Source organism: Malaclemys terrapin, chromosome 8, assembly GCF_027887155.1.
Source record: "Malaclemys terrapin pileata isolate rMalTer1 chromosome 8, rMalTer1.hap1, whole genome shotgun sequence".
NCBI classification, from domain to species: Eukaryota; Metazoa; Chordata; order Testudines; family Emydidae; genus Malaclemys; species Malaclemys terrapin.
This window is the reverse complement of record NC_071512.1, coordinates 11,997,283-12,020,983: the sequence shown is the minus strand read 5'-3', so window position 1 is coordinate 12,020,983 and position 23,701 is coordinate 11,997,283. Positions and strand designations below refer to the sequence as shown.

The window sequence follows — 23,701 nt, the reverse complement described above, 5'->3', positions numbered from 1 at the left end:
CAGTGTAGCATAGTTTCCTCACAGTTTCAAGGTAAAACTGATGGGAGAAAGATGGTATATTATTTCCCATTGACAGATGCAGAAGAGAAGTAAAAAACTGAGTGTTCAAAATAGGTATCTGTGAGTGATACATGTGTGATGTTATGCCCTTGGTTTTTATATTCACTTTTTTGTACTTAGGAGGGATTTTTCTTTTTTCTCATTGTTTCAAAACTGTGTGGGAAATTTAAATCTCTTTACCACCAATCCTGCAGCAACTAGGGAGGATTAAAATATGTTATTCCTGCATGGAGTTCTTCCCTTTATCCAGTAGGATCAAAATAGGAGTTAGCATCATTTGAATCCTGGTATCATTGCTCCTGGAGCAATTTTATAAAATGTGAGCTCTGCAATGCTGTATCAGATGTAAGTGCTGTATGTTATATTTAACTTTTTGTAGTGAAACTTTTGAATCATACTTACTGTGTGCTTTCTTTGCGGTATGTTAAGGTAGTTGGAGAGTGACACCTGCTCTTAATAAATGCCTTACACAGTACCAGCTGTCCAGGACTATCAATAATCTAAGAAAAAATATGGCAGTCATGAGGTTGACTCCTATGGCTGCCGCACAAGTATGCCATTGTGTTTAAGCACTCATCACTGCTTTGTACCAAACCAGGGTGGATTTGATTTAAATCACTAGTCAGGAAGACTAGATTTAATCATGCATTTCTACATAAAAGTGCATTCTTCTTGGTTGTTATAACCTTAATACATATTCTTCACAACTCAGAGATAGATGTAGGTTTCATTTTTAGAAGGTACACGCTATACATTTTTAAAGTGATTTATTTTGAAAACTTTTCAGATCAGTTTTACAGCTATATCAGAAAATGAATGATTGTTTGGTTAATTCATTTACCAAAGGTAATTTAAGCAGATATTTATGAAGTCATTGGGAGGTGAACTATCTCCAGTTCAACAGGTTAATCATTAATATTTGGAGGATTTTCTTGACATGCTGTATTAAGAGGAGAACATCACCAGACAGACATTTAAATTATTTTATTTAACTAAAACGACAACGTTGTGTATTTCTGGATTTATTTCTTCAACAGCAAACATATAATATTTTAATAAAACAAGCATATGAATTTAGTTAAATATTCAAGTTTTTCTTTGTTGCACTGTTTGCATTTTGCACGCATGACTCTCTTACCTACAGGTAGAGGAACTTCATTAAAATATTCCCAAACTGGGTCTCTTTTATGGCCTGCTGCCACTATAGGTTTTCCCTTAGAGAATGGTATGGTAGATCTCAAATCAATGAAGGCTACACTCAGAAAGACCTCAAGGCTTCTGGAATATGCTGCTCGAACAGTTTCACTTTTGTTTCTACTGCCTGTCCCTCCCTTCTCACATTTATCTCCAGACTTCTTCTCCTTGTCCAGTTCTATTCTGCCCCCAACAATCTTCTATTTATTGAACTTTTTGAAACTTTGCACTTTTAAAGAGAGGTAAGGGATTGACTCTGTACACAAATTTGCAGAGAGGCAATAGGGTTGAGGTCTGTTATTTCTCATCTCTATATATTTATTTATTTTAAAACATTTTTGCTGTTAACAAGCATGTTATATCTGGAGACACAAATCCACAGTTTGAGAACTGCAAAACTAAGCATCTCTGATGGTATCTTCTAGACTGAGCTCTGAATCCCATTGGGTAGATAGAAAGATTAATCTAAATAATCTATACAGAAGCCCCTGGAATCCCATAAAATTGGTTCCCTAATCCATGAACTACTGAAACTCATTTACAAAACTTTTCTTAAATATTACATGAATAGATTGTCTCATACTATAGAATTAGAATTTATAATTCCTATTCCATGATGAGATATCTTTGAGGTATAATGTATCTTAATTAAAACTATTTTTAGATGGGCTTTTTCCTCAAAGTACTTTATAAAAAAAAAAAAATCCGATTTCAATTAAAAAAAATTTGATTTTTATCCACCATGTACCAAACCACCTTGTAGTGTTTCACAGTTAGTGTTAATCTTAGACAGGGTCATATAGTAATTGGCACTGCTTTTTTTTTAAATCTAGTAGTGTGGGGTATCAAGTCAAAATTGTTCTTGGTTTTCCCCCAATGCAGTAAAATTGATAACTGCTTTCTCCTATGGTAGCTTGGTGAAATTGTAGTATGAAGACCCATTTCAAAAGGAAACTTGCATGGACAATAAAGACTATTTTTTATTATTTTTAAGCATATGAAATTTACTGGAAATTGCATTTGGTTAGCAAACTGGTATTTTTTTCCACATTTAATAAAAAGCCATGTAACACATTCTTTCTAGATAAGTTAGAATTTTTAACAGACTATGAAGTGACTTATTTACTTCTGGGTAGCAAGTCTCTTTAATTTGGGTTACTGTTTGGATATGGGTTGGATATGTTTTTCCTTTTACTAATCCAAATAAACCCTTTATGTATTAGTTGATGGTTCCCAGTAGCCCTTCATTAATAATTCCCTTCCTTCTTTTGCCACTTTACAATTCTTTTGGTTCTTTACCACAGTTTACTCTTGATTGGGTGTGTGACTTCCAGAAGCTGCTATTGATAGAATCAGTAGATGGAGCAGGATGGGTGCTCTTAAGAGAAGAGTGTTTGGTTTCTTGTTCTTTTAGCAGACATAAGTAATCATTTAAGGGTGGAATTTTCAAAAATACATAAGGGAATTGAGCATCTGAATCCCTGAGGTGCTTTTGAAAATCTCTTTTCCAACATGTGCAACCAGGGGAGGAATTTGGCATCTTGCTACACTGCAAATCAAGTTGGACTCTTTGCAAAGCCTGTTATCTAGCCTAACTAAAAATTACATCTCTGGTAAAGTAGTTCATTCAACTGATAAATAACGTTTTTGAAGGGTTGATGACATTTAATGTGCTCGGCGCATGCAGAGTCAGCAGCGGGGAGCACAAGTAAGCTGCATACCTATATCTCTAGTTAATCACTGGTGCACAAGCAAAATAAGTGCAAAATCATGCTAATCTCGAGCTTCATCCAAAATGTGGGAACACTGTATTTTGATAAATTGAAAAGGGATTATTCACATGTATGTTTTACTACAGATACTGAATATAGTGGAAGGTTGTTAAAGTAACTATACCTAAGCCTACGATTTAGTCACAGGTATTTTTAGTAAATGCCATGGATAGGTTGCAGGCAACAAACAAAAATTCATGTCCGGTAACCTGTCCATAACTTATACTAAAAATACCTGTGATTAAATCTTGGGGGAGGGCGCTGGAGGAGCGTTGGGGGGATGGCCTTGGCCAGTGGCACCAGCTACCTGGGGCCAGTGGCCAGCCAGGGACTGCTGCCGCGGACCACGATTGCTCCAGCTGGCCGGGAACCGCTGCCGTTGACCACAGTGGCTCCGGCCAGCCAGGGACCACTGCCCGGGGTCTTCTTCCATTAGATGATCCTTTTTCGCTTCATGTTTTAGAATCAAGCATTAGGATTTTTACGCTGAAATGTTCTCCAGCTTGTCACTATCCTATTAAATCAATTGCTGATATTAAACTTCCAATGAGGAAAAGCAGCTCGGTTTCAGAATTTAAGCCTTCGTTTCTTAATGGATTGTTTTTAGCAGGTGATGCAACCGCCGCTGCCAGTGATGGATCTTTGGTCCAAAACAGTTACGATGCAATAGAAGGAGGAGGCTTCATGGGTAGGACATTCTTATGAAACACTTTTAATTTTGAGGAACTTAATTTTTAAAGCCATTTCAGGCGGGAGGTGGTGGGGTGTTATTCTAACAAATGTATACTTTGCTCAGTGTAAGTTTATCTCAAGGAAATTGACTTTGGTGTTTGAAGGTTTGTTTTAACATTTTATCATGCTTATCCATGTAAGTGTGTTTTTTAAACAACAATCCAGCCAAAACCTTTCAGTAAGTGCCTGGCCAGAATGTCAACATAATAGCACGATATCAATGGAAGTGCTATTATTTTTGTGTATTAACCTAGATGCATTTCTTGGATAACTTATTTGAATATGTAAACCCTCTTTGTCCACTCTAGCAACAACGTATCCATCTCCTGCTCCCCAGAATCTTAAAATGGGTAGAAATGTTGGGTATTCTTACCCCACCTTACCACCAGGCTACCAGAATTCATCTTCACCTGGAGCACCAGGAATGCAGTCCTCACCCCTGCAATATCCAGCTGGACCACAACCATTTCCTCAGGTAAACATTGATTTTGTCTATCACTAAAGCTTCAGTCCTGTAAACTGCTTGGCTCACTTTACCTATTTTAGAATGCAGTGCACAGATTTGTCCCTGTTTAAAATAATAGACTGAACATTATTTAACATGGAATTCTTCATCAAATTTTGTATTAGATGTATTCAAATAAGTTTTCTTGCCAAGACCTCTTGTACTGTGCAACGTGTTCGACCTAAATTATGCAGCAAGGGTCCCCTGATTTATGTGGCATGACTACGTTGAATTATGCAGCATTATACTGCAGTGTTAATCATCACATAACTTGATAGGCTGAGAGACAGTGGTGAAGGGCTGAAGCACTGTCAGTGGGGCTTGGAGGATGTGGTTGCCAGGATTCCTAGACTCTCAAAAGTACAGAGCTCCACAACACTGAGTCTTGGGAGTTATGCACCCGGGGAAGGCATCTGCCCAGTAACTTCATGTTTGTGTGGTTTAGAAGAACAGATATGGCAAGTCTCCCCTTGTTCCATCCCAGATAATAATTGTGGATCTCATGCTGCTGCATGTACTCCCACTTGAGCTGGCCACACTGGTCCAGATCATCAAAGGTATTTAGGCATCAAACTCCCTTTGAAATCAAATTGATGCAGCAAATGCATACATAGGCAGATAAAATATGATTATTTCTGTGCCTGGATAATAGCATACACCAGGGTCCTGTTGACTGCCAAAAGAATTCAATAAACTCGGAAGTCTTAGAACAAGTGCATGGTGGTACCTATCTTTGCTATAATACATAAACTGCTTGTTTCTTGACAGTTGACAAGATTAAGTTAGTTTTCTAACTAGTGCCCGAATATATTGCAACAGAACACCAAATAATACTTGAACTACAAAATTCTGAAAGAGAAATAATTTGCTTCTTTTTTAAATTGATGTATCATCCAGATAAGGTCAATTAACTTCTTAATTTTTTTTTTTTTTTAACTTAGCCTGCCTTAGGCACTAATCACATAACTGGGTCTATGGGTGGCCTGAGTCTGCAACCAGAAGGATTAAGATCTATCAACCTTCTTCAAGAAAGAAATATTCTTCCTACAACACCTTTGCAGGCTCCTATCCCAAACTTGCATGAAGAAATCCAGAAGCTCAACTGTAATCCAGAGTAAGGTTTCCCATTAGCTATAATTTATCAAAAGAAATGGAAATAAGAACTATTCCTCAGATTTAAAAAAATCCTTAGGGTCTAAAAATCAGCATATTTTTTATTCTTACATTCCTGAAATATTTGCTTAGTTTTTTTGGATACTGCTAGTAATTGTTTGGAAAGCAGCTTCATTTTTATTAAAATAATGGAAGATGAAAAATGGCTTAATTTTTTTACTTTAAAAAAGATGAGTAAAGAACAGACCAGAGTGCAAACACTGCTCTGAACACATTCCAGGTATAAGCCAAATAGATTCATTTGTGTCTTAAACTATTCCTCATAATCTCTCTTTATAGTTTATACTTACTTGGGCAAAACTGCTGGTGTTCAGTTGATCAGAGGAGAGTGAAATGCAAGTCCATAGCAGCTTTTATTGCTGTCAGTCAGTTACCTCTCTCTGTCTCAAGTGAGAAGGAGGGTTCATATGTTCTCACTGGAAAAATTCCTCTGGGAACATTGTAATGTCTTAGAAGTTTGTATGAAAGTATATTGTACTTTATATAAGATAATATCAATTACTAAATCTTCTTCTAAACCCTGTTTTTAGAACACTTTTGGTAAACCATATCCCTCCTTTTGCCCTTGCTCTGTCAGAGACCTAAAAATAAGTTAGATGAGATTAGTTGGATAACTCCCATCAACGACCTCATCTCCTCTTATAAACAGGGGATTCCTTGAGTGTAATCCTTTTTTCCAGGATATAGATCTGGTTAGTTATCTAACCAGCTGAAATTATTTCTCCACTCACCTCAACCTATATATCATATTTTGAGATAGTCATGCCTAACTCCATCATATCCATTAGACAAAGATCAGTGCTTTGAAGTACTTAGGATCTTCAGTTCTAAGGCTAATGACTAGGCCTTCTCCTGCTACAATATGTAACTAAAGTGTTTTTCATGACGCTATCTACAGCAATATAAACACAATAAATACAAAACTGTGTTTAAGCCATCTGATAAAATGAGTGTGCAGTGTGCATCTCAAGAGTGGATTGTGATCCACCCTGTGGGAACCTGGTCAAAGGCCTGGTACTTTCAAGGCACTTGGATAGGTGTGATAGAACCCAAGAGTTACAACCAGCAAGAAACAAAAGTCAAAAACAGAATGGATTCTGGGCAGTTGTAGAAGTAGAAATTAAGTCATTTAAATAAGGCAAAGCAAATAATAATAATCTTGAATGTACATTACATTTTGAACTCTGTGCCAGAGGTAACCAGTGAAAAGTTTTAAATAATGGAGTAAATAGTTGGCTAAACAGAAGGCTAGCAATGTAGTGTCTACTATAATCTAACTGAGAAAACCTTGGCAATATTATCAATTTACATATAACCAAAGATACCCTTTTGATGTCTATCTGAGAAGTCTAACTTGGGGTTAAGTAACCTGTATGTAAGTTTTGTATTTGTTTGTAACAGAATGTGTTAGGGGCCAATATACTTATTCCACTCAACCAAATGTATACAAAATACGGTGACAATTTAGGAAAGACAAGGTACGTGTGATGGTTATGCCTTGGATTCAAACAGTTCAGGTTGAAGTTGCGGTGGATTTGGCATAAAGCTGGAGAGGGTATTCTGTCAGGAAATAGTAATTCACTACTATCAACTGTGAAAAGAAAATATAAAAGATGCTATGTACTACTTAAATAACAATGTTATTCTCTGAAAGTCTGAAAATAACCCTTTATCTTTCATGTAGGTTGTTCCGATGTACCCTGACTAACATTCCTCAAACTCAGGCCTTATTGAATAAAGCCAAACTTCCTTTGGGGCTCCTGCTTCATCCTTTCAAAGACCTATCGGTACGATGAAATATTCAAAGCTTTAAATACTGTAGTGTCAGCTATACCTGTACTAGAGTTCAGTAACAGATAACTAACTCTATAAGAGGCAAATGTCTCAGATAATGTTGGGCCCAGGAAAAAAACCTCCCATAGAAAACTGTTTAGTCATCTTGCTTCTGCTCCATGAAAACCAGTGTCATCTTTTTAAATATCTGCCCCCACTGTTACAGTCCCTAGCCTCATCTTACATGATTTTGGAAGCTGAGGTGCAGTACACCACTCAAACTATAATGAAGTGAGTTAATATATTTTAATATTGGTATAGCTTGTGTAGTTTTATCTTTTCACCTAATCACCAGCTGTAGCCATTGATTTCTTCCTATACTCCAGTTCCCTGAGCACTAACTCTTAACAAAGTCAAAAACTGAGACTCAGATGGCCTCAGACCTCCTTTAAGCCATGTATTACTTGGATTTAATTTGCTACTATTGCTGCTGTTCCAGATAAGTGTGATTTTTGGTGGTGGTGAAGTGATCACTAGAGTCATAAGGAAGGCAATGTGGATTCAATTACTATAAATTCATATGGGTCCCACAGCCTCTTACTTCCACAGTTGACTTCAATTTCTAACATACATCTTTATATAATGTCTGTTTCTGCAGTGCTGAGTTGGGGGACAGTGTTCTGTCTTTTTTTTAAAATAAACTGAAAATACAAAATTAGACATGCAATTGAGAGGTTTATCATCTTTTTTTGAAAAAGAAACATACACAGCTAAGTAGGTTGGAGCCTGAATTTAACCAGCCTTTCTAACAGTTAAAGTTTTGGGGGCACCATGTGGATTGGGGTATTTTCTTTCTCTATTCTGTTTAAGTGAGAGTTGCATTTAGGCTGGTTAACCTGAGAGCACAGATAAGATAGTATTACAATTGTAGATATGTCATAAGCATCTTGCTTTGGGGTTTTAAAGCAGAAGTTCCTCTTTTCCAGCAATTACCTGTGGTCACCTCCAGTACAATTGTGAGATGTCGTTCCTGCAGGACATATATTAACCCTTTTGTCAGCTTTCTAGACCAAAGGAGATGGAAGTGCAACTTGTGTTATAGAGTGAATGATGGTAGGTTTTAAACCAATGAGCCCACTTAAACATTCATGTCAACTTTTGAATTTGACTTCTACCAGTATTCCATCAATACATTTTTTTCCTGACATCTGAGGTCTGCTGCTATACGTCTGGTCCTTCCCAGATCAGCATTGTGTGATGTAGGGAGTCTTCCACTAACGGACCAAGATGTAATCACTAAAGAGCTTCATTGAGTTTGAAACAATCTCCAAATGTGAAATATTATTGTACTAACTTGCTGCCCTACTTAGTACCCCCTATATATTTCCTCTTACACAGTATCTCACTGCAGATAGAGCATGGTTACTCAGACATGTCTGTGCTAAATCCTAGCGCAGTTAATATTACTGTATGTTAGTGTGAATTGTAATAATATTATAATTTTCATTTTATGTAGTTCCTGAAGAATTCATGTACAATCCTGTGACAAGAGTATATGGAGAACCTCATAAAAGACCTGAAGTTCAAAATGCTACTATTGAGTTCATGGCTCCCTCCGAATACATGGTGAGGTTTTGTTTCCTCCTCTTAAACTTTTATATATTGCTTTAATGTCTAGGGGCTCCAATCAGAAAAGATCCCTATGTTTTTTTTTAACCCTCATGGTGTCTGCATGTGTTCTCACCCAGGGTTTCTTATACTAATGTACTGCAACTTCAACACAATGTTTTCTTGACTTAATATCAAGAAAAATTGCACACAATCACTGCTTGCACTTCTGGTTTTGGTAGATGAGTAAAAGTCATTTGATGGTGCTCCCCAACAGTATATCTGAGATTGATCAATTTTGTCGTCTTCTGCAGTTATAGCTGAAGGTGCCAGTGGTTCCTTTACCTTTACCAATACCTTTTGTGTATTGATCTTGAATTATGACAAGTTTTTGGACCTCACCCCTCTAATATAAAGAAATGGTTTTTGTCTCTCTCATACTCTCACAAAACCCAGATGTATTCAGGACCCCTAAGCTGAAAACCCCTGGCATAGGACGCCATGATCTAGTTTCTGTTAACATGCCTGGCGTGTTAAGGCAAAGAATCTTAAATAATAGATATATAAAAAATTGTGGTTCCATCTTCTAAACGTTAATCTTTATTTCTGGTTCATATTAGCTCTTAATATTGTAATGAAAAATATTGGAAAATTTTGTCATTATTGTGGCTTAAACTGTACTTAAGATGATATAGTTGTACTAAAACCACTGGGTAATAGACCAAGAGTCCAGTCCTGCAACCTTTGCATATCTGAGTTCACCTATTGACTTCAGTGTGTGTTTGGATAAAGTTTGCAGAATCTGCTCCTTAAGCATTACCAGCTAAACTAAACTAATGGTGATGAAATGTATCATTGTGTCTGCACTTTTCTAAAGTAACTTGTGTGTCATCTAGATTGAAAAATACCAGTTCTGAGAACTTGGGGAAGACAGCTTGTTAAAGGGACAACATCAAATCAGATACATTGAAGTACAAATTAATTTGTTCAAAATACCTTAGGTTTTAAAAAATTAATACTTTAGAAAGCTAACATAGATATTCATATATTTTTCCCTTGCATTATCTCAACTTGGATTATAACTAGTCACTTCTGGATTACTATCAGACTCTCGTATGCTATCAGGATGCTCCACTGTTTGGGTTACAAATATTGCTGTGGAACGGTCAAAAAAAGTCCCTTGGTAATCTTTAAATTACATGGGAATATTCTTGTTGACTCTGGATTTTATAAAATCTTATTTTTACAAACATCAGTTTCAGGCCAAATTTGATCTGACAGTTTCACTTCAGCAAGGATTAGAATTTATCCCATATGTTTTTCCTCCGTATTTCCTACTGTACTATCTTTGCTTATTTGTCCGCTATTACACAAATGAGAGAGATTTCTATTTTGGGGATGTGTTCTGAGTGATGCAATGTAAACCTACAGTATAACCAATAAACTGAGACTGACAATTTCAATCACTGGACATTAAAAATCTCTTGGTTTTTTTTTAGCTACGTCCACCTCAACCTCCTGTGTATCTCTTTGTGTTTGATGTCTCCCACAATGCAATAGAAACAGGATACTTGAATACAGTCTGCAAGACCTTATTAGACAATCTTGACTTGTAAGTTTTGGTTCTCGTTTCAGAATTTAATCTTTTTTCCTTATATTTCCAGTATTTTCTTTGTGGAAATGTTTTTTGTGATCTGTGAAACTAGTTTAATGTTGTGTGAACAGGATTTTAATTTAGCCCATTTATGACCCAGAGAGAAAAATTTTCAAAGTACTGCATAGGAATTAGCCTTAAATTCAGTTCTTATCAGTTGTAGTTGCAATGATAAAACCCCTAATTTTAAAATGTAGCTGTCAGTCTGATTATACAACTTCTTGGTTTTGCTTTAATAATGCAAAAAATGTATAAGAATATCATAGGTTTGCTTTGAACAAAGATTTGGAACTATGGCTTTAGAAACAGTAATTCAGTGTGCACTCCTTGCAACAAATGCACATACATGTCTATAAAGCTTTGGATGAGACACAAGTTGGGTGAGGTAATATCTTTTATTGGACCAACTTCTGTTGGTGAGAGAGACAAGCTTTCAGGCTTACACAGTGATCCTCCTCAGGTCTGGAAAATGTGTCTAAACATACATGCACACAAGGTAACAATTTGTAGCTACTCCCACTATGAACTTGTGCAATGCTTTACATCTTTTACTCCTGGGGGAATTCAGCGCCTTAAAATTAAAAATTACATGCGCGGTATTTTATAATTCTGCATATTTTATTTTTCAAAATAACACAATATAATCACACCAGTTTCAATTATTTTTGGTGATTTATTTCAAAATACCTGTCAGCAAGTATGTCTGTAACAATACAGACAACAAAAAAGATTCAGGAAATGTTTTTTGACAAATAGATTCCTAATCATGGCATATTAATACAGAACTCTGAATAATAATTCATTTAAACTACAATACAGAACCGTATTTCCCACACCCCTCAGAAACAGTGCAAAGGCTTGGGGGAGTCTGGAGTAACAGAGGAGCTGAGGGAGGGGGAAATAAATTGCTGGAAAGGAGCCTGGGTGTGAACTTGGATGGTTGTTGGGTATGGGTGGGAAGAGTATGGAACAGGTTTTTTGGGGGAGGCGGGGAGGGATTATTAGGGAGCTTCCCCCATGCAGATTACAGGTTGAATTTCCATAGGGGTCCAAAATGAAAAAAACTTGAAAAACCGTTGATTTAGAGTAAGTCTCAACACAGGTAATGTCAGTTTAGTGCTGTAAAATGGCTCAAAGCCAAGCCATAAACAAATTTCAGTACTGCAGTTGTTCTAACTCCTTGTTGGGGGGTGGGGGAGTGTAAGCATTAGCCTGAGAATGATGCAATGGATATTGCAGAAGTTATATTTCCCAGCAGGAATAAAATGTCCCTCTACCTTATGTCATTGTAATAGCTCTGAGAGAACGTACTTGCACTTGAACAGTGTAGGCTAACTAAAATCGACTTGCTGAACACTTTGTTTTTGATTTTTAGGCTTCCTGGGAACACTAGAACAAAAATAGGTTTTATAACATTTGACAGCACAATCCATTTCTACAGTCTTCAGGAAGGTCTCTCTCAGCCTCAGATGCTAATAGTTTCAGATATTGAAGGTATGCAAGAATAACATCTAAATTGAATTTTTATAAAATGATACCTAATGATTTGACATATTATGTTGGCACAGTCTAGAACTCTAAATACTAAGATGGGTGAACTAGGGTGCCTTGCATTAAATTAGGATATTGACATAATTAAGATTACAGAAACTTGTTGGAATAAGGATAATCGATAGAACATGGTAATATCAGGGTACAAAATTTATAGAAGTGATTGTAGGTCACACTGTTGGGGGAATGGCATTATGTGAAAGAAAGAATAGTCAAATATAGTAAAAATCTTAAATGAATTGAACTGTACCATAAAATCTCTAAGAATAGAAATTCCATGCTTGGACAATAAGAATATAGCAATAGTAATATACTACCGACCAGCTGAATGGTGACAATGACCGTGAAATGCTTAGGGAGATTAGAGAGGCAGTGAAGCAGAAAACTCAATAATAATGGGGGATTTCAGCTATCCTCATATGGACTAGGAACATTTCAGTTCAGGAAGGAATGCAGAGATAAAAATTTTAGATACCATAAAAGACTGCTTCTTGAAACATCTTGTCCTGGAACTTAAAAGGGAAGGGGCAATTCTTGATTTAGTCCGAAGTGGAGTACAGGATCAGGTTTGAGAGGTGAATATAGCTGGACCGCTTGGTAATAACCATAATGTAATTTAATTAAACATCTTTGTAGGGGGGGGAACATGTCAAAGAAATTCACTATGGTAGCATTTAACTTAAAAAAGGGGAACTACACAAAAATGAGGAAGCTAGTTAAACAGAAATTAACACGAATAATCACAAGGGTGAAATGCCTGCACACTGCATGGAGACTATTTAAAAACACCATAATAGAGGCTCAGACTATATCAGGGGTTCTCAAACTGGGGGTCGTGACCCCTCAGGGGATCGTGAGGTTATTATATGGGGGGTCACGAGCTGTCAGCCTCCACCCCAAACCCTGCTTTGCCTCCAGCATTTATAATGGTGTTAAATGTATAAAAAAAGTGTTTTTAAGGTATAAGGTGGGGGGTCACACTCAGAGGCTTGCTATGTGAAAGGGGTCACCAGTACAAAAGTCTGACTATATGTATACTTCACATAAAAAACCCCAAAACATGCCACCATGACTAAAAAGTAGAGTGAAAGAGGCAGTTAGAGCCAAAAAACATCTTTTAAAAGTTTGAAGTTCATTCCTTCTGAGGAAATTAGAAAGGAACATAAACTCTGGCAAGTCAAGTGTAAAGTTATAATAAGGCAGGCCAAGAAAGAATTTGAAGAGCAGCTAGCTAAGGACACAAACATTTTTTTGCCATTAGTTTTTAGGTACATCAGCAGCAGGAATTCTGCAAAACAGTCAGTGTGGCCTCTGGATGATCGAGATGCTAAAAGAGCACTCAAGGAAGATAAGGCGATCATGGAGAAGCTAAATGAATTCTTTGCATTGGTCTTCAATGCAGAGGATATGGGGGAGATTCCTACACCCGAGCCATAAATAGCAATAAGTCGCCGGGACCAGATGGTATTCACCCAAGAGTTTTGAAGGAATTCAAAAATAAAATTGCAGGTGTACTATACTAACTATGGTATGAAACTACCATGTAAATCAGTCTCTGTAGCAGATGACTGCAGGGTAGCTAATGTAGCTAATAATTTTTAAAAAGGTTTACCAGCCTGTAATTGCCTAACTTCAGTACCAGGCAAACTGGTTGAAACTATGCCAAAGAACAGAATTATCAGACAATTAGATAAACACAATACGTTGGTGAAGACTCAGCACAGCTTGTGTAAAGGAAAATCATGCCTCACCAATCTCTTAAATTCTCTAAGGGAGCCAATAAGCATGTGGACAAGTGTGATCCAGTCAATATAATGCACTTTGACAAAGGTTTTCTGAAAATCTAAGTCCTTCACCAAAGGCTGTTAAGCAAACTAAGCAGCCATGGGCTAAGAGGGAATGTCCTCTCATGGGTTAAAAGACAGAAAACAAAGGGTAGGAATAAATGCTCAATTTTCACAATGGAGAGAGGTAAATAGTGGGGGTCCCCCAAGAATCTGTATTGGGACCTGTGCTGTTCAACATATTCATAGATGGTCTAGGAAAGGGAGTGAACTACGAGATGGTAAAATTTACAGACAATACAAAATGAAGATAGTTAAATCCAAAATTGACTGCAAAGAGTTACTAAATTGGCTGACAAAATGGCAGATGGAATTCAGTGTTGATAAGTGCAAAATAGTGCTCACTGGAAAACATAATCCCAACTATCCATACAAAATGATCTATTACCATTCAAGAAAGAGATCTTGGAACCATCGTGGATAGTTCTCTGAAAACATCAGCTTGATGTGTAGCAGCAGTCAAAAAAGCTAACAATGTTAAGAACCCTTAGGAAAGGGATAGAAAATTAAACAAAAAAAAATCATAATGCCACTCTATAAATCCATGGTATGTCCACACCTTGAATACTGCATGCAGTTCTGGTCACTCTATCTCAATAAAGAGATATTAAAATTGGAGGAAGGGCAAGACAGATGATTAAGGGTGTTAGAACAGTTTCCATTGAGAAGAGATTAAGAAGACTGGGACTGTTCAGCTTAGAAAAGAGATGATGAAGGAGGGATACGGTAGAGGTCTATAAAATCATGAACGGTGTGGAGAAAGCGAATAGGGAAGTGTTTACTCCTTCACATAACACACAAAGTAGGAGTCCCCTGGTGAAATTAAGAGGCAGCCGGTTTCAAATAAAAGGAAGTACTACTTCACACAACGCACAGTCAGCTTGTGTGGAACTTGTTACCGCAGGGCATGCTGTGAAGGCCAAAAGTATAACTAGGTTCAAAAAGTAATTAGATAAATTAATGGAGGATAGGTCCATCAATGGCTATTAGCCAAGATGGTCAGAGAAGCAACCCCAAGTTCTGTGTCCCTAAGCCTCTGGGGGTGCATCTACACTGAACTAAAAGGGCTGTGGCTAGCACGGGTCAGCTGATTTGGGCTGCAGGGCTAGAAATTGCTGTGTAGACATTTAAGCTCAGGCTTGAGCCTGGACTCTGGAAACGTACCCTGACTGCCACCGGCTGGGACTAGACAACTGGGAACGGACCACTTGATGATTGCCCTGTACTGTCCATGGTCAGAGACAGGATATTGAGCTAGTAGAGTTGTTCTTATGTTCACATACGCAGGGAGTTGCCAGATCAGATCACTAATTCATCTAGCAGTGGCCAGCACCAGATGCTTCAAAGAGTAGTGAAATCTATTTAACGTATCTAGGGTCTCAGCTAAGGCCCGTTAAAGTTAATTGTTCAGTGCTGTAATTGGGCTTCTTTAGTGGCCTTAACAGGTGATCTGTTCATGACCTGAAACATGAAGTCAACTTTCCTGGCATTCTAGTTTAACTCCTAAAATTATCTAAACTTTGTATTACAATCCTGTTTAAACTATTGATCTCAATAGCTTCAATATAATTCCTAAGTGGCTGTATGATGCTTAAAAGATTTGTTCTTTTACTCTTAATTGTATTGCCTGATAGTTTTTCACAATACTTTTGTTTTACAGGCCGTGTTCTTATCCTCTTTTACTCTTTTGCTTTTCATGCTAAATAATCAGTATCTCAAACTGAAATGCAAGGGATTGCACAGGTATAACTGAGGGCAGAATAAGACCCAGACTGATCTGAAAACTAGCTGAAATGTTTTCAGATAGCTTTAATCGGTTCATTTTTCTGCTCTTCCAGATGTGTTTATACCAATGCCAGAGAACTTATTAGTAAACTTAAATGAAAACAAAGAGGTAAGACCTGTCTTAAACTGTTTAGGTGACATTCAGGCAATATGAACTGCATTTGATAACTTGTACAGTACTTAATGAAATAATGTACTTAAATCACACTTGTCTGAATTTCTAGTCTACTTTTATTACAAAAATTACTGTAACTGAAGTAAATGGAAATATTTTGTTCAGTTTTACTTTGTGCATTTAATTGCGTTGTATGTAATTAGTGTTGCTGTTTCCCCTGTGTAGTCAGCTAGTTTGTCTGTGGAGACTCATCTTTCTTTAAAAAAACAAACAAGCAAGCAGAGAATTGCCAAATCACTTTTAATTGGTTACATTTCAAGTTAATGGTGGCCTTTAAATATCTTAGGTCTCTGTATTTAAAGATAAGGGAATCAATGCGTGTCTCTTACTAGATGAAATAACTTAAAATAAGGGCTGTCGATTAGTTGCAGCTAACTCATGCGATTAACTGAAAAAATTAATTGTGATTCATCGCAGTTTTAATCACATTGTTAAACAATAGAATACCAGTTGACATTTATTAAATATTTTTGGATGTTTTTCTACATTTTCAAATATATTGATTTCAATTACAATACCGTATACAAAGTTACAGTGCTCACTTTATTACAAATATTTGCATTGTAAAAATGATAAACAAAAGAAATAGTATTTTTCATTCACCTCGTACAAGTATTGTAGTGCAGTCTTTTTCGTGAAAGTGCAACTTACAAATGTAGATTTTTTGTTACATAACTGCACGCACAAAAAAAAAAGTAAAACTTTAGAGCCTGCAAGCCCACTCGATCCTACTTCTTGTTCAGCCAATCGCTAAGACAAACAAGTCTACTTACTGTTACGGGAGATAATACTGCCCGCTTCTTATTTACAACGATACCAGAAAGTAAGAACAGGCGTTCATGTGGCACTTTTGTAGCCAGCATTGCAAAGCATTTAATGCGCCAGATATGCAAAACATTCGTATGCCCCTTCATGCTTTGGCCACCATTCCAGAGGATGTGATTCCATGCTGATGATGCTCGTTAAAAAAAATAATGCATTAATTAAATTTGTGACTGAACTCCTTGGGGGAGAATTTGTATGTCTCCTGCTCTGTTTTACCCGCATTCTGCCATGTATTTCATCTGATAGCAGTCTCGGATGATGCCTCAGCACATGTTCATTTTAAGAGCACTTACACAACAGATTTGACAGAATGCAAAGAAGGTACCAATGTGAGATTTCTAAAGATAGCTACAGCACTCGACCCAAGGTTTAAGAATCTCCTTCCAAAATCTGAGAGGGGTGAGATGTGGAGCATGCTTTCAGAAGTCTTAAAAGAGCAACACTCCCGATGCCGAAACTACGGAACCCAAACCACCAAAAAAGAAAATCAGCCTTCTGCTGGTGGCATCTGACTCAGATGATGAAAATGAACATGCGTAGGTCTGCAGTGCTTTGGATTGTTTTTGAGCAGAACCCGTCATCAGCATGGATGCGTGTTCTCTGGAATAGTGGTTGAAGCGTGAAGGGAATAAGAACCTGTAGCGCATCTGGCACGTAAATACCTTGCAATGCCGGCTACAACAGTGCCATGTAACCGCCTGTTCTCATTTTCAGGCGACATTGTAACAAGAAGCGACATTGTAACAAGAAGCAGGCAGCATTATCTCCTGCAAATGTAAACAAACTTGTTTGTCCGAGCGATTGGCTGAGCAAGAAGTAGGACTACATTTGTAAGTTCAACTTTCGTGATAAAGCGATTGCACTACAGTACTTGTATTAGGCGAATTGAACAATACTATTTTTTTGTTTTTACAGCGCAAATATTTGTAATAAAAAATAAAGTGAGCACTATATACTTTGTGTTTTGTGTTGTAATTGAAATCAATATATATGAAAATGTAGAAAATATCCAAAAATACTTAAATTGTCTTTTTTATTATTGTTTAACAGCACAATTTAATCACAATTAATTTTTTTCATCACTTGACAGCCTGTTTAAAATGTTGGCAAGCTTTGCCATATTGAATTCCTAGTTTTTTGTGTCTTGTTTTATTAGAAGCGGTAGGTTATGGAATACTGTAGAATGTCACTCTAGGTAAAACCTGAGAGCTTACACATGGACACTTGGTTATGGTGGCAGTTCACATACCTCCAATTAGTTTGGAGCAGATTTGGTACTTTCTTCCCAGGCATTGTTGGATGAGAGTAATACATCCACTCTGCTCAAAAAGGAGCATGTGTGTATCAACACTGAATGTGAGTAGTAGATGACAGACTAGGAAAAAGTAAATTATTTAACTTTGAAAAGTTGCTTTGGTCATCTGAGGCAAAATGTTCAAAATAACTCTTAATTAGTTCCTACAGTTTTGGAAATGCTGAATTTCAAGTGAAAAAGTAGAGGTCAGATAGAAAGCCAGATTTTTAAGAGGCCTAGTGCTGGCTGGGTGCTGTAAAACAGCAAACTACCCTCACATCTTGTTTTAAGGTATTAAATGATACACAAAAAAATATGTATTTAATTTATCTCTTTAATACCTGCAGTACTCAATGTTACATGCATAATAAATAGCCTGTGCAACAGAAGAGAAATCTCTTCGGAAACATTTTAATTCTGAGTAACTTTTTACTTTATACCAGCTAATTCAAGATTTACTGAGGACCTTGCCACAGATGTTTACCAAATCCCTGGAAACACAGAGTGCTCTAGGACCTGCGCTGCAGGCCGCCTTCAAACTGATGTCTCCCACTGGTGGTCGAATTTCAGTCTTCCAGACACAGCTTCCATCTGTAGGAGTGGGATCACTGAAATCCCGAGAAGAACCTAACCAAAGAGCATCTGCAAAGGTTACAAAAACACTCTTAAACACAGATTATGAAAATTTACAATCCTGTTGCATGAGTTTATATAAATTTTGAATGGCATGGTCTGGATTATCTTAGTTTTATTGTAGTTCTGTTGTGAGAGCTGACATTCTTATACCGTATTAATCAAATGTTACTAACAAGGAAACCTATAAACCCAGAGTAATGCTCTGATTTTGAAAGATACTGAGCCCTCAGAACAGCCATTGAAGTCAGTGTGAGAGATGCAGTGAGCATCCCTGAAATTAGGTCACAGGAGTGTGCGCCTTTTGGAATTCCTCTTTTCTATTTCCTTGTATTAACAGGACATACATCTTACACCATCCACTGACTTCTATAAGAAGTTAGCCTTGGACTGTTCAGGGCAGCAGGTTGCAGTTGACTTGTTCCTTCTTAGTGGGCAATATTCTGACTTGGCTTCATTAGGTAAGTCATTATAAGCTGCTTTTTAAGTTCGTAGCTTCGGTGTTCTATGGAACACTGTGTAATGCTTAAAAGAAAATTGATTTTGCTCTTTCACTTACGCATATTCTACCATTTTAATGTAATGGTTGGTATTGGCAATCGTGCCCAAGAGGGCTACCTATGAGATTGCATGTTCCCCTATCCACTGTTTGACATTTCTATGGGTAGAGATTATGGTATTTTGTTTGAGGACAAGCTAACTAGCCTGTTTTCTTCTTACCTGAGGGCTGAGATTGTCTCATCTCTTAGACCATTGTCAGGACTTGTTCCCTATTACTAGACAAAAATCAGAGTTCTAGAAATATTTAAACAAAGCCCTGTTTAACAAATAGAAATATGTTTAAACTATCTGGATATAATCTCATCATTTCCAGATTCTGAAAAGCCTCACTAGTGTGGGCTGTGAGACGACTTCTTAAAAAAATTAAAAATTGGTAGCTATATCCTTGTATGGCAAAGCAGTTCATAGCTCAGTATCTGATTGTGTCTGTTGGCTGCTCAATGACAGAGTTCTGTTTACAAAACTTGACTCTTTTCCCCCTAGATCATGTCCTAAATTTGTACAAAGAGGATTTCCCTTTGTTCTGGACATAAACATATGTCAGATACCATGGTGATAAACACAGTATAAGAACCTGAATAGGGTGAATAGCAGGGGTGGGGAACCTTTTTCTTACCAGGGGCTATTGACCCACAGGAAAAATGAGCCGTGGGCTGCGCACAGGCTCGGGGCTTCCCCCTGCATTGGGGCGAGCTGCGGAGGCTCCGGGCTTCTGCTAGGCTCCGGGGTGGGGCCAGAAATGATGGATTCAGGGTGCAGGAGGGGGCTCCGGGCAGGGGCTTGGGGTGTGGGATGGGGATGAGGGGTTTGGAGTGCAGTTGGGGGGGTTGGGCTGGGGATGAGGGGTTTGGAATGTGGGAGTGGGCTCAGGGCTGGGGTAGGGGGTTGGGGTGCGGGCTCCAGGTGGGAGTTTGGGTGCAGGAGGGGGCTCAGGGCTGGGGCAGGAGGTTGAGGTGTGAGGTCTGGGAGGGAGTTAGTGTGTGGGAGAGGATTCTAACCTAGGGCAGGGGATTTGAGGTGCAGGCTACGGCCGGGCAGCACTTACCTCAGGTGGCTCCCGGGCGGCGTTGCACTGGAGCTAAGGCTCCCTGGCTCCTCGCAGCTCCCAGAAGCGGCCGGCATGTCCTGCCCCTAGGCCAAGGGGTCAGGGGGTTCTGTGTTGGGTGCACTGCCCGGGCCCACAGGTGCTGTCCCCACTGCTCCCATTGGTCATGGTTCCCGGTCGATGGGAGCTGCGGCGCTGGCACTGGGATTAAGGGGCATCACGTGGAGTTTCCCTGTTCACCCCTGATCCTAGGGGCCGCAGGGACATGCCAGTCGCTTTCGGGAGCTGCGCAGAGCCGACTGCACTTTTAACAGCCTGGCAACCCTAGCTTCTCCCCGCAGCAGGGTGAGCCAGCGCTCGCAGCTCCAGCCCCGCAGAGGAGCGCCGGGGCTTGGTGCTTCCGGCCCACAGCGCAGAGACTTGCCACGGGCCACATGAAATGAAGTAGCGGGCCATAGGTTCCCCACCCCTGCTGGGTAGGATGGAATTTCACGTTGAGATGACTGCACCCTTAATGCATAATGACATTGTTCATGAGGCATAATATTACAACTTCCTTCTGGTTAGCATGATAATTTCCAAGATGCTCTTCCCTCTCGACTTGTAGGAGTATTTCAAAGAATTACTTTGATTCTGGAATAAGGTGCGAGTCATCTGAAGGAATTTATTTTCATTCTTACCTCTCAATGCATGATGGAGTAAAACACCTTTATAGGAGCAAGCTTTGTTACCATTTTAATTACTTTCTCACCCCCAACATATCCTCTGATTTCTGTTCCTGAGTGGCGTGGTACCATCTTTCCTTTAGACCCAATTTTAAATCCATTTCACACTTTATAACCTTCATAATCAAGTGAACATGCAAGTTATTGGTCACATCTACACATTATATCTAGGCCTATACCTGTTTAGAATAAGGTTATTAATGTTAAACTGTTCATGCTTGCAAATAAAATTACAAGGAGAATTAGGTTATCTGAACAGATATTTGAAGACTGCAGCAACAACTGTTGGTTTGAACTCCACCGACGCACATTTTCTATTCTAGGCTGTATATCGAGGTATTCAGCAGGAAGTGTCTATTACTATCAATCTTACCATCATCAGCACAACCCTGTCCAGGTGGAGAAATTACAGAAAGAGCTGAAACGATACTTAACTAGAAAGATTGGCTTTGAGGCCGTCATGAGGATAAGATGCACCAAAGGTCTGAATAGAATCTTTTTTGCATAGTTTATTATTTAAAAATGATTTATTGGTATTTTGTTTTTATATAATTCTGAATGAATAGTTAGCAAATATGTACATGTAAAATCAGGCATTATGAATCCAACTGTACAAAAGAAAGCAGAATTAGTAGAACGGCACAAAAGAGTTTATCTATCAAGGTGCCGGTGATGTTTAGGATCAGTATCTATGGCTTGCCAAAGCTAGAAATAGGTACTTCATTACCATGTACTTCCACATGCTCCTCAAGCAAAAATAAGGAATTCACAATTTAATATTCCTGTTACATGGTTTACTTTCAAAACTGTGTCCAGCCCTGTGGTTAAACCAGAAGCCTGATTTTTTTTTTTCAATTTTTCATAAGCTGAGAGGATAAAGGGAACTTTTTACTGTCTTGTACCTCCATCTAAAAATTATAAAGAAGCAACAGAAAAGGATTTGAACAGTGTATTGTAACAAGGCTCCTGTACCTTGGGTCTAACTGAATTCAACGTCCTGTATTTGTAATAGCGCTGTCGATTAATCACAGTTAACTCATGCGATTAACTCAAAAATCATGATTTAAAAAAATTAATCGCAATCATCACAGTTTTAATTGCACTGGTAAACAATAGAATACCAATTGAAATTTATTAAATATTTGGGGATGTTTTTCTACATTTTCAAATATATTGATTTCAGTTACAACACAGAATACAAAGTGTACAGTGCTCACTCTATATTTTTTATTACAAATATTTGCACTGTAAAAAGATAAAAGAAATAATATTTTTAATTCACCCCATACAAATATTGCAGTGCAATGTCTTTATCGTGAAAGTGCAACTTACAACTGTAGATTTTTTGTTTTGTTACATAACTGATATTTTTGAGTGCAATGTAAAACTTTAGAGCCTACAAGTCCACTCAGTCCTTCTTGTTCAGCTAATCGCTAAGACAAACAAGTTTGTTTAAATTTACGGGAGATAATGCTGCTGACTCCGTATTTACAACGTAATCAGAAAGTGAGAACAGGCGTTCGCATGGCACTTTTGTAGCTGGCATTGCAAGTGCATTCATAAAACATTCTTCAACCACGACATCCAAAAATATTTAAATAAATGGTATTCTATTAATCGTGCTGTTAAACAATAATTGTGATTCATTTTTTAAATTTGCTTGACAGCCCTTTTAGAACTAAACTACTGGTTCCCAAGGGTAGCACTTGTCTAGAAAAAGTACTTTACTGCGCTGTATATAGTATTTTCCCTTAAATGACTGATCCTATCATATATTCTGTACTAGAAATGTCAGCGCATTGTGACTTTCAGCCTCAAAGAGTTAAAGAAATTTGCAACATTATTAATCTTTGAGCTGACTCGTATTCTGAGTGCTTGGTAGCCATTGGCTTTAGTGCATACTACAAATTAATATGCAACTTGCGATATTTAAATTTACTAAAGGAACTGTATTTTGAAAAGGGTTTGTCCATAATCTAGAGTAGAACACAATCTAAAAATCAGGGCAACTATGTAATCAGTTCATCGTTTGCATTAAATGGCAAAAGTAACATTAATAAAACACATTACATGGTTTTTTCCTTTCGTAGGTCTTTCCATTCATACCTTCCATGGGAACTTCTTTGTGCGATCAACAGACTTGTTGTCTTTACCCAATGTAAACCCGGATGCAGGATATGCTGTACAAATGTCAGTAGAGGAAAGTCTCACTGACATGCCAGTTGTTTCTTTTCAGTCAGCACTACTGTACACATCCAGCAAAGGTAAGAAAAGTAAACAGCATTGGCTGGTTCAATGATATAATATGTTAGCTGCCATTGTGTGTAAATTCTTAAATTATAATCGTTTGCTTGTAGTAAGTAAATAACTTCAACGGCATCTTCATATCCCCAATAAGAGAGGGTAGAGTACAAACATGGTAGCACACTCATTTCTCAGCTGCTGTTGGTGATAGTGGTTATTCATTATTCAGCAGCTGCATTTCAGGGGCTTACAGATTTGCTGAAAAACTTGCTCTAATCTGAAATGGGCAATTTTAGCCCAGAAATAAATTGGCCAAAGATAATAAATTGGCTGCTTAACAGGTGTTAATTTAAGATACTTGTGTGACAAGTTCATGGTGTATTAAATCCATTTTATAAGTTATTTATCTAAAATATAGACTAATTACTTTTGTTAAATTGAGCAAAAAAGATACTCTTAAATAAATTGACTTTAAAAATTAGAGTTACTGCAAATTTTAGTGTACAGGCTTCATTTTTGCTACATTTGTGATCCTCTCTCTCCTCCCC

The 23,701-nt window shown here is 37.8% G+C and overlaps 1 protein-coding gene across 3 annotated transcripts in view; it reads left to right on the top strand.

Moving 5' to 3' along the window:
• Nucleotides 1-23,701, top strand: part of SEC24A (SEC24 homolog A, COPII coat complex component) — a 54,058-nt gene that overhangs the window by 14,405 nt on the left and 15,952 nt on the right. For 2 of the 3 annotated variants that reach the window (XM_054036816.1, XM_054036814.1), the window contains exons 4-16: nucleotides 3,634-3,714; nucleotides 4,067-4,233; nucleotides 5,205-5,377; nucleotides 7,121-7,223; nucleotides 8,196-8,322; nucleotides 8,726-8,835; nucleotides 10,317-10,429; nucleotides 11,847-11,965; nucleotides 15,705-15,760; nucleotides 18,389-18,595; nucleotides 18,919-19,039; nucleotides 21,233-21,391; nucleotides 23,000-23,173. In XM_054036816.1, the coding sequence (XP_053892791.1) occupies nucleotides 3,634-3,714; nucleotides 4,067-4,233; nucleotides 5,205-5,377; nucleotides 7,121-7,223; nucleotides 8,196-8,322; nucleotides 8,726-8,835; nucleotides 10,317-10,429; nucleotides 11,847-11,965; nucleotides 15,705-15,760; nucleotides 18,389-18,595; nucleotides 18,919-19,039; nucleotides 21,233-21,391; nucleotides 23,000-23,173 (1,710 nt within the window). The remainder of the gene's footprint in view (nucleotides 1-3,633; nucleotides 3,715-4,066; nucleotides 4,234-5,204; nucleotides 5,378-7,120; nucleotides 7,224-8,195; nucleotides 8,323-8,725; nucleotides 8,836-10,316; nucleotides 10,430-11,846; nucleotides 11,966-15,704; nucleotides 15,761-18,388; nucleotides 18,596-18,918; nucleotides 19,040-21,232; nucleotides 21,392-22,999; nucleotides 23,174-23,701) is intronic. The other variant, XM_054036815.1, reaches the window with a different exon arrangement.